The sequence below is a fragment of the Pipistrellus hanaki genome, assembly GCF_964339955.1.
Source record: "Pipistrellus hanaki genome assembly, chromosome: 10".
Lineage (NCBI taxonomy): Eukaryota > Metazoa > Chordata > Mammalia > Chiroptera > Vespertilionidae > Pipistrellus > Pipistrellus hanaki.
The window spans coordinates 47,135,775-47,149,050 of NC_140512.1; the positions used below are offsets into that span (position 1 = coordinate 47,135,775).

The following is a 13,276-nucleotide window of genomic DNA, read 5'->3' on the forward strand; positions in this document are numbered from 1 at the left end:
AATGGGGCTAAGGACAGAAGGTTGGTTTTATTGTTCATGATGCAAATCATTGATCAAGTATCTCCTTCAGAGCCTTTAAAAATCATAAACTATCCCAATATACTAACTGTGCTAAAACATTTGAAAACTTGTCCTCTGAGGCTCATTCCCTTGAAAATCTTTAGTAGTGACACATCATTTTCTACTAAGATGATTTTAGTCTTAGAACTAGGCTAATATAATTTAGAGTCAAGAATAATGTATGGTCCTGGCCTGTGTGGCTCATCCCATGCACCTAAAGGTTATGGTTTCAATTCCTGACCAAGGCACATGCCCAAGTTATGGGTTCAATCCCCAGTCAGGATTCATGTAGGAGACAACCAATTGATGTTTCTCTCTCACATCAATGTTTCTCTCACTCCCTCTCACTTCTTCTCTCTCTAAAATCAATAAAAATCTATTAAAAAAAAAAAGAAAAGAAAAAGAATAATGTGCCGAAACCTGAAACCGGTTTGGCTCAGTGGATAGAGCGTCAGCCTGCGGACTCAAAGGTCCTGGGTTCGATTCTGGTTAAGGGCATGTACCTTGGTTGTGGGCATATCCCCAGTAGGGGGTGTGCAAGAGGCAGCTGATGGATGATTCTCTCTCATCGATGTTTTTAACTCTCTATCCCTCTCTCTTCCTCTCTGTAAAAAATCAATAAAATATATTTTTAAAAGAGAATAATATGCCTAGACAGTTTGGCTCAATGAATAGAGTGTTGGCCCATAGATTGAAGGGTCCTGGGTTCAATTCCAATCAAGGACACTTGCCTGGGTTGCAGGCTGGATCCCAAGTAGGGGACGTGCAGGAAGCATCCAATCAGTGATTCTCTCTCATCATTGATGTTTTTATCTCTCCCTCTCCCTTCCTCTCTGAAATTAATAAAAATATATTTTAAAAAAGAATAATGCATGGCCCTGGCCAGTGTGGTTCAGTTAGTTGGGCATCGTCCCATGCAATAAAGGTCACCAGTTCAATTCTTGGTCAGGGCACATGGCCAGCTTAGGGGGGGTGTGCAGGAGGCAGCCAATTGACATTTCTCTCTCCCCCTCTTCCTCTCCCTATAAAATCAATAAAAGCATTCTTAAAATAAAAAAGAGTAAGACATGGCCAAAACCGGTTTGGCTCAGTGGATAGAGCATCGGTCTGCTAACTGAAAGGTCCCAGGTTTGATTGGTGGCGGGCACATCCCCAGTAGGGGGTGCGCAAGAGGCAGCTGATCGATGTTTCTCTCTCATGGATGTTTCTAGCTCTCTATCCCTCTCCCTTCCTCTCTGTAAAAATTCAATAATATATATTATTTTTTAAAAGAGTAATACATGGCACATAGTACCTCTTAAGCAAATATTTGTTGAATTAATTACTGAATAAAAAGTATGGATAATCCTTGAAAAAGTTAAGTAGAGTCATTTTTTAAAAAATATATATCTTATTGATTTTTTACAGAGAGGAAGGGAGAAGGATAGAGAGCTAGAAACATCGATGAGAGAGAAACATCAACCAGCTGCCTCTTGCACACCCTCCACTGGGGCTGCCTCTTGCACACCCCGCACTGGGGATGCACCCACAACAAATGTACATGCCCCTGACCAGAATCGAACCCGGGACCCTTCAGTCCGAAGGCCGACACTCTATCCACTGAACCAAACCGATCTTGGCAGTAGGGTCATTTTTGTTGGTAAAATTAATTTAAAGTATTGAGATTGATTTTGTGGGGGGGGGGTTGGGGGGGGGTTTAATTAGCTTAAAAGTTAGTTTCCACAAAGGATTTTCAGAAGTTATTTCTCCTTTGGAATTATCAGTATAATAAAAAAATATATAGTTCATTTAAAAGTTTATTATAATAAACATATAGTTTCTTACAAGAAACTACAGTGATTTCAGTAAACAAATTATGCCTTTTATTTATGATTACATACGTAAGCCATATTGAGCACCTACTGCGTGCACAATAGTTGTCCGAAGGTATGGTGCATGAAAACATCTGACAAACAATAGCACTCAGAAATCTTTGGGTTCTCTCCTTCCCTGAAGTTGGAAGCACTCATGATTTCCTGTATTTCTCTCCAAAAAGCCTGGTGGCAAAGGGAAGCGTCTCCCTGAAGTTTACTGCATCGTGAGCCGCCTGGGATGCTTCAGCCTCTTTTCTAAGGTGAGGATTTGGGCCTCCGAGAAAGGAGGAAGGGCCCCGAAGGACACAGGAAACACCCCAACTTCCAGTTCTTTTGTAATCTAACTCTCCACTCTTCCTTCCCACTTCCTCCTCCTCCCCTCACGGCGGCCTCTATTCTCTTATCGTTGGATCAGGAAATAACAGTTGATGAAGGTCAGGGCTCTGGAACTGGGGAAGGGGAGAGAATCAAAATAATTGTAGCTAAGGATGGCAGGGACAGAGGATCTTCCCAAAATATCCCATGTTTCATTTTTCTTCTTCTAAGCATTGTCTTTCGTCATATTTGCTTTTGCTGGACAAAAACATACTATGATGCATGTATGTATGTATGTATCTGTATCAATGTATATATGTGTTTTGTGTATATGTGCTATGTGTGTACGATTTATTGTAATAATGCCCTAAGTCTATTGAAATCTTAATATAATTTGTTCTTCTGCCAATATACCCAGATACAGGAACTGCCATATTGAGTTGGCCCATCTGCCGCAGTACTTTGAATTAGTGTATAGGAGATTATTATGCTATATCATGCTAATGTGGGGGGTGTACAGGAGACAGCTGATCGATGTTTTTCTCTCTCATCAGTGTTTCTAACTCTCTGTCCATCTCCCTTCTTCTCTGTAAAAATCAATCAAATATATTCTAAAAAATAACAATAAAAAAATTGGTCATTTATAAATTGCTGCTTATGCAAGTCTTCTACATGGGTTTAAAGACAGAAATAAGGCTGTAGGTCACAGCCTTTGTAATTGTGAAAATGCTTATGTGAAAGTTGGAAATAGCCCTGGTCAGGTAGCTCAGTTGGTTGGCCCGTCATCTTGATCACCAGGGTTGCGGGTTCAATACCCAGTCAGGGTACATGCAGGAATCAACCAATAAATGCATCAGTAAGTGGAACGACAGGTAGAGGTTTCTCTCTCTGCCTTCCTGCTTCTCCCCCAAAAAGAAACCTGGGTAGAGGGTCAATTGCGGGGGGGGGGGGTGGGGGGGGGCGAGTAAGGACATATGTAATACCTTAATCAATAAAGAAAAAAATTTTGTTTTAATTTAAAAAAAGAAAAAGAGCCAAAACCAGTTTGGCTCAGTGGATAGAGCGTCAGCCTGCGGACTGAAAGGTCCCAGGTTCGATTCCGGTCAAGGGCATGTACCTTGGTTGTGGGCACATCCCCAGTGGAGGGTGTGCAGGAGGCAGCTGATCGATGATTCTCTCTCATCAATGTTTCAAATTCTCTATCCCTTTCTCTTCCTCTCTGTAAAAAAATCAATAAAATATATTTAAAGGGGGGAAAAAAGAAAGCTGGAAGTAAAACAGCTCATGTGAGTTAGCCCAGATTCCAAAGGCAGCTTTGGAATTCACATGAGCTTTGTTGCTATGTCCTGTGCAGGGGATGTGGAGCAAGTAAACATGCCATCATGTTTGCGTGAGGCACAATCCTGGGATTTCACGTCAGTTTTGTGACCAGGGATATTTTAAGAGTGTAGTGTCATGACTTGCCATAGATGGTACAGCAAATACTCAGGGTGGAATCAGAAACAGCTTTGGCAAACTAATCCCTAGAACTCAAGCTATTTTCAGGTGAGGGACAAGGATGACAAAAATGGCAAATTGTTCTTTAGTTTAGATAGGAATCATGGATAAGAACTGCTCTCAGAATCTCTGAAGAAAGTTTATCATTAAATATTGCCACAATAATGCTGTATAGCAAACCACAGTGGCTGAAAGCAACAGTCATTTATTATCACAGACATGCAGGGCTTGGCTCTGCTGATCTCCACTGGGCTCCCTCCTGTGCTAGGAGTAGGCAGGGGTTGGCTGATCTGGGCTGGCGGATCTGCTTTAGGCTGCAAGTCCGGTTGGGTCTGGGCCACATGTCTGTCATCCTCTTTAGACAGAGAGCTGGCCCATGTCTGCTCTTCTTATGGCTATGGCAGAGGCACAGGCAGGCAAGCAAAAACTCTAAAGGCAGGCCTCTGAAGGCTGGGCCCACCATTGGCTCTCTCATTCCACTGGCCCTGGCTCCTCAACCATTTTTCATTATTGTTCCCCTGTGCAGTCTTTTAATACATGTTTTTCCCTGACTTGTCTCCCCCTCCCTATGAAATTCATGCAGGAGGCAGCCTATCTATGAGGTTTCTTTCTGATCAATGTCCCTATCTCTGTCTTCTCCCTTCCCCTCTATAAAATATCGATGAAAACATCTTTAAAAAAAAAAAAAAAAAAAAAAAGGATAGCAACCTGTTTAAAAAAAAAAAAAAAGTCACATGGCAAAGAGTAATGACAGAGGGGAGAGCATTAGGGTGATAACACATAGGGTAAAAGAGACTGTAAGCTTGGTCTGATGAAGACAGCAGGCTTCCCATGATTCTTCAGTCTCCATGGCAGGCCCACTTCATCTGGAACAGGCAACACCTTGGTGCCCTGACTCAGGATGGCTGAGCTGCTTTTCTGACCCTTGCAGATCTTGGATGAGGTGGAAAAACGCCGAGGCATCTCTCCTGCCCTGGTACAGCCCCTCATGAGGAGTGTCATGGAAGCCCCTTTCCCAGCCTTGGGCAAAACCATCATTGTCAAGAACTTCCTGCCAGGAACAGGAACTGAGGTAGGTGGTCAGATTCCTTCCCTCTCCTAGTGGAGAGAATGACCCAGACAGCCAACTCCCAGAGGTCTGAGGAGCTGGCTTTTGTGGGCTGTCACATTCGGTGGTGTCCTCTTGCTCCTCGGTGTCATAAGTCTAATTCATCCAGCCCAGATTCTGGCCCAGAGAGCAACCCCCAGAACTGCGCCATGGCAGCACATGTTGGCCTTCCAGGTTAGGGACCTGCACTAAACATTCTTGGTTTCTCATTATAGCTCATTGCATTCTCTCTCTCTCTTTTGTTTTGTTTTGTTTTGTTTGTATTTTTATTGATTTCAGAGAGGAAGGGAGAGAGAGAGAGGGAGAGAAACATCAATGATGAGAGCAAATCATTGGCTGCCTCCTACGTGCCCCCTACTGGGGATTGAGCCTGAAACCTGGACATGTGCCCTGACCAGGAATAGAACCCTGACCTCCTGATTCATAGGTTGACGCTCAACCACAGAGCAATGCCAGCCAGGCCCATTGCTTCTTGAATTGTATATGAACCTGTTTATGTTTTTAATATGCATCACCTCTATAACTTTATTATGTAAAACAGATTATTTTTAGTGAAGACAAGCTCAGGGACTATTCCTCATTCACCCTATGACTTGCTGGGCTGGCGTTTGATCCAGAAGCTGGTTTGCATTTTTCCCATTCCCCTTATATGGCTCTGGTACCTCAGAAGGCACATCTGTCTCAGACTTGGAGCTCTAATTCTAAAGTCCTTGGCAAAACAAGTCACCTGTGGAGCCAGGGTGCAGAAGGGAGGGGAAAGATGGGTTTGGGACATTCCAGAACAACCAATTTCCCAGCATAGAGAAGAGCAGTCTCCCTGTGGCTGGAGAAACATCCCACACCAGATGCAGGCAGCTTGGCCTTGGGGATGTTAGCATGAGCGAGCCCACTGCGTGAACAGCTCTGAGCAGGCCCTGTGCTGAGAGTGAAACCAGTCTCTGCTCTATGAAGGAGCCAGCTCCCTTACAGAGAAAAAACATGCACATGAGTAGTGACCAAGATGAGTTCAGGAACATAACAGTAAATACGGAATGAAAATATAGACACTCGACGTAAGCGCTGAAAGGCTCCACATCAGGGGCTTAGAATGAGGTTGGTCCTTTTAAGAAAGTCCTTCTAGATGAGGTGAATCTGGAAAGTGCTGCTCAGACCTGCTGGTCCCTCTGAGTGAGCCTGCGACCCCATCCCTCCAGGTGATACTTCCTCCTGAGACCTGCGCTAGCCTGCAGGGCCCTCAGGGACAGCACACGGTCAGCAGCCAGAGAACTCCGTGGGGAGTCCAGGAGAGCCTCCGACCACTTAGGGCCAAGCCACTGCTTCCGCCATCCTTTCCCCACCTCCGTCCGAACTGTCCTCAGGCTCCTAGTTGAGTGCGAGGCATGTGCTTCCCTTCCACACCTACCTGCCGCCAATGTCCTGGGTTCTTCCTTTTCCCCAATCCCTTTCGTCTTCCTTCCTCTTTACCCTGCCAGTGGGCCACCTTTGCAGAGGACGACTTGATGCGTGAGCGGCCTGGCTGAGTAGGCGGGCCCTTCACGGCTGCTCCTGTTCCCCGGCAGGTGATTGAACTGTGCCGCCCGCTGGACTCCCGGCTCGAACATGTGGACTTTGAGTCCCTCTTCTCTTCTCTCAGCGTCCGCCACCTGCTCTGTGTTTTTGCCTCCCTGCTTCTGGAAAGGAGGGTCATCTTCATCGCAGACAAGCTCAGGTACAACCTTGGCTACTTCTGATAAGGTGTTTGAATGACAGGCAGTCTTGGACTGTCTGATGCCGTGGTGGGGTAGGTGATGGTGTAGGATTTCAGAGGACACTCCTCTGGGGTGACAGTAGGAGTCAGTGGGCATCTAAGATGCAGGTTGGGGAGCACACGAGTGGTATGAAACGAGGTAGGCCTGCACTGCTCTGCAACACTTACCTGGTATTGGGCCTACTTTTTATTCATTCTGCTTTGTGTTGGGCGCTCTACCATCTATGTGCTGGGGACAGGGGGAAGATCCAGAGCCGCTCTCAAGGAGCTCTCAATACAGTGGGCCGACAGGGAAGAGAACAGATCACCCAGTAGTGCTGTGAGGGCTTGCTAGAGGGCTGCTTCCTGGAGATGGAGAAGGGCACCCACTCCCAGCCCAGGCGCGGTCCCCCTGAGCCTGAGGCATAGACCAGGCAAAAGCAACTGCCTGTATGAGGGTGAGGAGACTGGCGGCTGAGCACAAAGCACTTCCCTGTGGCTGAGCAGAGAGGAAAGCCGAGTGGGAAGTGAGGAGCCAGCAGAGGTGGCCCCCAGCGATTTGTGACAGGGCTACAGGGCCACGCTGAAGAGCACAGACCTGTCCTAAAGGATCCCATCTACTGTATCCAAATCAGTCACAGAAGCACACACCTCATGGTCACCGCCTAATGGTCACACTCAGTGATTTGCAAGGGCCATGTCACAAATCTAAGAGGGCCCAGGAGGAGATGCAGGTAGGATTTGGAGTAATTCTGAACTTCTAAAAAGAACTGCTGGCATTTCCATCTTACAAAACACTGAAGCAGAGCCTCCATCACTCTGAACTGAGGGCACAGGAGCCTCAGTGGCAGCTGCAGCTCCAAACAGCCTGCGATGCGGGCCGGGCTGAGAGGGCCCGCCGGCCAGAAGCAGACGAGGCCAGCTAAGGAGTCCATCTGGAGAGAAGGCCATTTGCCAAAACACAAAAATCGAAGCACTGTGGTTCAGAGAGGAAATACGCCTCTCAACTCTGGAAAACAAAAGGGAGGAAGAAGAAAGGGAATGAAAGGACAAAGCCTGTGAATGTGGAGCTCATCAGGGGGCGTGGCTGGAGAAGGAATCCAGCCCCCCTCCACCATGCCACGCCATCTGGTCACCTTGATGGTTGCTTTTGGATGGCAGCCACTTGGCTCTCCCAGCCTGCTCCACCCTGTGTTCCAGTTCTTCCCTCGCAGTGTCACCGTTACTGTACTCCCTGGGCACGCCGTCAGCTCAGCTCGGGAAGCAGCCTGTCTCTGAGCCTGCAGCTGGTGCTGGGCGCTGGGCAGCTCTCCAAGCTCCCTGGACCCTGGGGAATTCAGACCAGAGAGTTCTCAAGGATGGGGCCCTGGAAGCCAAGGATGAGTAATAACCCTTCAGTGACCAGGATCAGATTTCATCACACTCTAGTAGCTGTGTTCTCTGGCAGCTGCGCTCTGTGCCCCACTGCCTCTAGTTGTACATTCTCAGGCTTGGCTTTGGGGGCGAGGAAAGGATGATCTTAGGAAGGCCTAGACCTTCTGTGCTCAGAAGTCGGGGTCACGTTCTTCACCTCTCTTGTAGCTTTAACAGCATACTTCTGGGGGCGTTGGCTCAGCCTTCCTTTTTGGGGCTCTCCAGCCCTCGGTTCTGCCCCTTCCTATAACAGGTTAAGTCTGGCTCACCTGGAAGACATTGACATAGCTTAATCAGAGCACAGAGACTCCACCAAAGAGCATTGTGTATGAGAGGTTACCAAGCAGAAAAGCCAGAACCCACCTCTCCTCCGGCTGCTCCACCGAAAGCTGTTCCTCCAGGAGGAATCAACAAACACCCAGCTCCGTCTGGTTTGGGGAAAAGAGCTATAGGAAATCAAGGATTCTTGGGTTAGGTCCTGACAAATAGGGTTTGGGAGACAGTGGCTGGCTGCCAGTAGTTTGACCTGGAAAAATCTACAAAGAAAGCCTTCCACATAAGTTTGAGCTGGTCCTTTCATCCTTATCAACTTGGCACAATTCTCTATGCGTTGCACGTGCACCACTTCCTGGCCCTGTTCAGCAAGCGCCTCATTCTTCTGATTTCCATCCATAGCCCCAATCTTTTCAACGCCATAAGGGAGTGCATGAGAACAGGGCGTGCCACACACTGAGTGCATGGCCCTGTGACATCCCAGGGTGGACCTCAGCCTGATGTAGGCCTGTAGTCACTGTTGCCAGCACCCTCCTCCTCCACACAATTTATTTACTCATCATTGTTAGTGAGTCTGCCCACTGCAAGAGGAAATAGCAGAGTTGTGGCAAATATTGTATGAGTTATAAAAGGGTTTTAAGTGGAGCCAAAAATCTTTCAAATCTAGAACAACATTTTTGTTCCGTTTCATCTTTAGGATGGACATTGAGTGTTTCTTAAGCTCTGTCAAGCCAAAGTCTGACAGATGGAGAAGAAAGAATGTTGTTGTGATGGCTTGTTCTGTTGTCATAACAACCCAAATAAATATTTCCCTATACCCCTTTCTTCGTTTTCCTAATGATAAACATTTTGGGTTTTTTTTTTAGTTTATTAATTTCAGTTCCCAAAGTTTTGTCTAACTCTATAGATGAGGCTGAATAATAAAGTCATAAGCTGCACATTTACAAATTTGTACAAAAGGTTTATATGGGACAGAGGCTTTTTCGTTGTTTGTTTTTTTATTAAAATACAAGTGAAAGTTTATTTAGAAAGTTACAGAAGTGGCCAAAACCGGTTTGGCTCAGTGGATAGAGCGTCGGCCTGCGGACTGAAAGGTCCCAGGTTCAATTCCGGTCAAGGGCATGTACCTTGGTTGCGGGCACATCCCCAGTAGGGGGTGTGCAAGAGGCAGCTGATCGATGATTCTTTCTCATTGATGTTTCTAACTCTCTATCTCTCTCTCTTACTCTCTGTAAAAAATCAATAAAATATATTTGGGGGGAAAAAAGTTACAGAAGTAGAAAAAGTGAGCCAGCTGAGCTGCATGGGCTCAGGAAGCAAGTTACGAGGCAAAAGGAGGACCCCTGGAGCTTAGGGAGGAGAGAGCAAGCAAAGGTACCACTTTGAGGAAAGAAGAGTGGGAAAAGTGTGGGCTGCTCCACACACACACAGAGAGAGAGAGAGAGAACAGGACACGGTTTTTAATATTCAAGAAATTTACTATTTATCTTTTTATAGTGCAGTAACACTAGAAGCTAAATGACAGATTGCTAGCTAATGATTTTGACAAATACTGGAGTTGAACCTTCGCTTTAACATATGATTAACTACACAAACAAATTCATATGTAGCTGTGCACCTTTGTCCTTTTGATTCATTTTTAAAATATATTTTAATGATTTCAGAGAGGAAGAGAGAGATAGAAACATCAATGATGAGAGAGAATTCTTGATCAGCTGCCTCCTTGGGGACTAGAACCCGCAACCTGGGAATGCGCCCTGACCAGGAATCGAATCATGACCTCCTGATTCGTAGGTCAACACTCAACCACTGAGCCATGCTGGCCAGGTCTTTTGGTTCATTTTTAATCAGTATCTATAAGCCTAAATGTGGTCCCATGTCCTGTCTAGAATTAGTTTTGCCCAGCAGTGTTTGCCATCTCAGGGAAAGGTTGAGTTTGTAAACACGGCCTCTCTAAGCACGTGAGTTTGTCCACGCAGGGTTTGAAAGTGAATAGCTACCATCTTGGTGGCCTGGCATCCAAAAGTGATCCAGCTGGATTGCATGGGCTCAGGAAACAAGTTACAGAGGTGAAAGGACCACCCCTGGAGTGGCTGGCAGTCTTAGGGATACATACAGGGTGGCCAAAAGAAGGTTTACAGTGGTGAGTACGTGAAACAGAGTAAATGAAACTATTGTATCAATCATAACCAGCATTCCATACAAACAACTATAAACCTACTTTTGCCCTCTCCTGCACATTAGCGGGCTTGATCCCCATGGGGGCATTCAGGAGGTGGCCAATCAGTGATTCTCTCTTATCATTGATGTTTCTTTCTCTTTCTCCTTCTCCCTTCCTCTCTGAAATCAATAAAAATATATCTTAAATGCAATTTTAGTGACATAGTAGCATAAGTCTGATTAAATATTAAGTATTAACTACCTATTTTTGCCTGTGAATACCAAAGAGACAACATTTGAAGCAATATTTACAGAATCGCATAGTCACAGATTATTGTCCTCTACCACAAACACATCCCTAACAGAACCTTGGGCTAGACACTTAATCCAGCTCTCTCCGAGTCAGGTCCCTCCCAGGGTGTGGCTTCGTGCTGTCTTTTAGGGGTTTACTGTGGCAGCTCAGAACTCTCCAACACTTTCATCTGTTAGTTTCTCAGGGTGAGATGTCACCATTGCTCTTTGGTCCTGTATTTGCTTATGAGCCCTGAAAGTCTTCTTTCTTTCCCATCACAGCTATTTCCTGCTCCTGGATTTCTCTATGGCTTTGTAGTTTATAGACATTAAATCTGGAAGGACATCAGAAATTATTTAGTCCACTTTCCTTATTTAACAGAAGAGGAATCTGAGGTCTGAGAAGTTAAGGGCTTTACCTGAGATCACACAGTTTTCTTGAGACCCAGCCTATGTTCTTCTTAAACTCCGTGACACATTACTTCAGGGTTTGAAAGTACAGTAATGGTAATGTGGCAGCCACTGCGTGGTGATGCCCAACCCCCGCTAGGTCTCACCAGGCACCAGGCCAGACCACAGTCTACCTGTCACCCCTGTTCCTGGGAATGATGCACTGGGAGGAGAGATGCTTTGCTTGGGATACTAAAGAATACTGATGGGCTCATCCTTCAAACTCCCGGGGTGTCTGTCTAGCTCAGGAAATGCATTTACTCTTCTGGTGGCATCTAGAGGAAACTCTGTGCTGGATTCCCCCTCTGTTCCTACATGAGTGGGAAGGCAGTGAGCATACTGTGTTTCCCCGAAAATAAGACATCCTCTGAAAATAAGACCTAGCGCATTGAAAGATAAGACATCCCCTGAAAATAAGACCTAGCGCAACTTTGGGAGAAAAAATTAATATAAGACACTGTCTTATTTTCGGGAAACAGGGTAGTAACCCCACGTATGTCACAGGGACTGGGCGGCATCAGAACTGAAGCGCCCTCTGCAGGAGAATATTAGCACTCACAAGTGCATCCTGATGCCTGTGAACTCCTGCTTCAGCATTCTGGGACCTTAACCTCATCTGTGCCCAGCTTTGCAGCTTTGCCCTAGTGCCATAGTTGGCAAACTGCAGCTTGCAATCCACATGCGGCTCTTTGGCCCCTTGAGTGTGGCTCTTCCACAAAATACCATGGCCTGGGCGAGTCTATTTTGAAGAAGTAGCATTAGAAGAAGTTTAAGTTTTAAAAATTTGGCTCTCAAAAGAAATTTTAATCGTTGTATTGTTGACTAATAAGTTTGCTGACCACTGCCCTAGTGGGTTTGGCTCAGTGAATAGAGCGTCAGCCCATGGACTGAAGGGTCCCGGGTTCAATTTTGGTCAAGGGCATGTACCTCAGTTGCAGGCTCAATTGGTGCTCGATCGTGCAGGAAGCAACCAATCCATGCGTGACTCTCACATCAATGTTTCTCTCTCTCTCTGTCTCTGCCCCTCCCTTCCACTCTCTCTAAAAATCAATGGTAAAATATCATCAGGTGAGGATTAACAAAACAAAAACAAAAACAAAAAAAAACCTGTGCCCAGCTTTTAACCCTGGGTCCCAGCCAAATTCCCACTGAGGCATCTCCCTCCCTCCCTCCCTTCTATACAAATTGTTCACAGCTTTGTCACTGGTGTTCCTCTCCTCCACCCACACTGTAATATGAGTCAGCTGCCGGGCTCTCTTCCTGGGCCTTCCCTCAGCAGCACTGCCTCTCCCCCCACCGGCAGATGCTCAGTGAGGCTGTGTGGCAAGGGCCTTCGGACAGTCACCTGAGCGTCCCCAGAACCAGAGACTATTCTTTGCACATTCACCCACCCCCCACAGAGGTTCCTATAGCCTTCACAAGTCAGGGAATAATTTCTTTAGCATTTTCAGCAGAGATGGAGAAAAACACTTCAGCTACTCTTTTCTCCTCTACCACTTATTTTTTGCAGGAAAAAAAAGTGGTAGAGGAGAAACTGATTATTTGCAGAATTTGACTGATTATTTGCAGAATTTGACCTTTCCTTCTAGTGTTTCAGGAGGCATTTTTTAGAGAAGAGTGATGTGGGCTAGAGAGCCAGAGGAACGAGCCGCTCCTCAGTCTGGCCCGCCTGCCACGTTCCTACTGCCCTGTCTCCTGCACCAGCCAGCAGGATGCTCATGATAACCAGCTGTGGAAACTCTTGGGTCCAGCTGCAACGGAGACCATTTAAAAAACAAACACCCCCTGACCAGTTTGGTTCAGTGGATAAAGCGGCCTACGGACTCAGGGGTCCCAGGTTCCATTCCAGTCAGGGGCTTGTGCCTTGGTTGTGGGCGCATTACCCAGTGGGGAGTGTGCAGGAGGCAGCTGATCGATGTTTTCTCTCTCATCGATGTTTCTGGCTCCCTCTCCCTCTCTGTAGGGAATCGATAAAATATATTTCAAAAAGAAAAAAAATACTAGCTAGGAAAAATAGAGTAGTGGCAATACCTATCTCCTTATCCAGCAGGTTACTCAGTTGAGTTGTCATCTTTTGTCCCATCACAGTTGAATACCTTTATCCTTTAGCTCACTGCATTCCAGGTACCT

General features: G+C 46.2%; 1 protein-coding gene across 1 annotated transcript in view; it reads left to right on the plus strand.

Annotated features, from left to right (window-relative positions):
- The window catches only part of DENND2A (DENN domain containing 2A), a 95,617-nt gene that overhangs the window by 67,136 nt on the left and 15,205 nt on the right, over positions 1-13,276 (plus strand). The window contains 3 exon segments of the mRNA XM_084896734.1: positions 2,096-2,173; positions 4,657-4,797; positions 6,393-6,541. Of these exon segments, the coding sequence (XP_084752860.1) occupies positions 2,096-2,173; positions 4,657-4,797; positions 6,393-6,541 (368 nt within the window).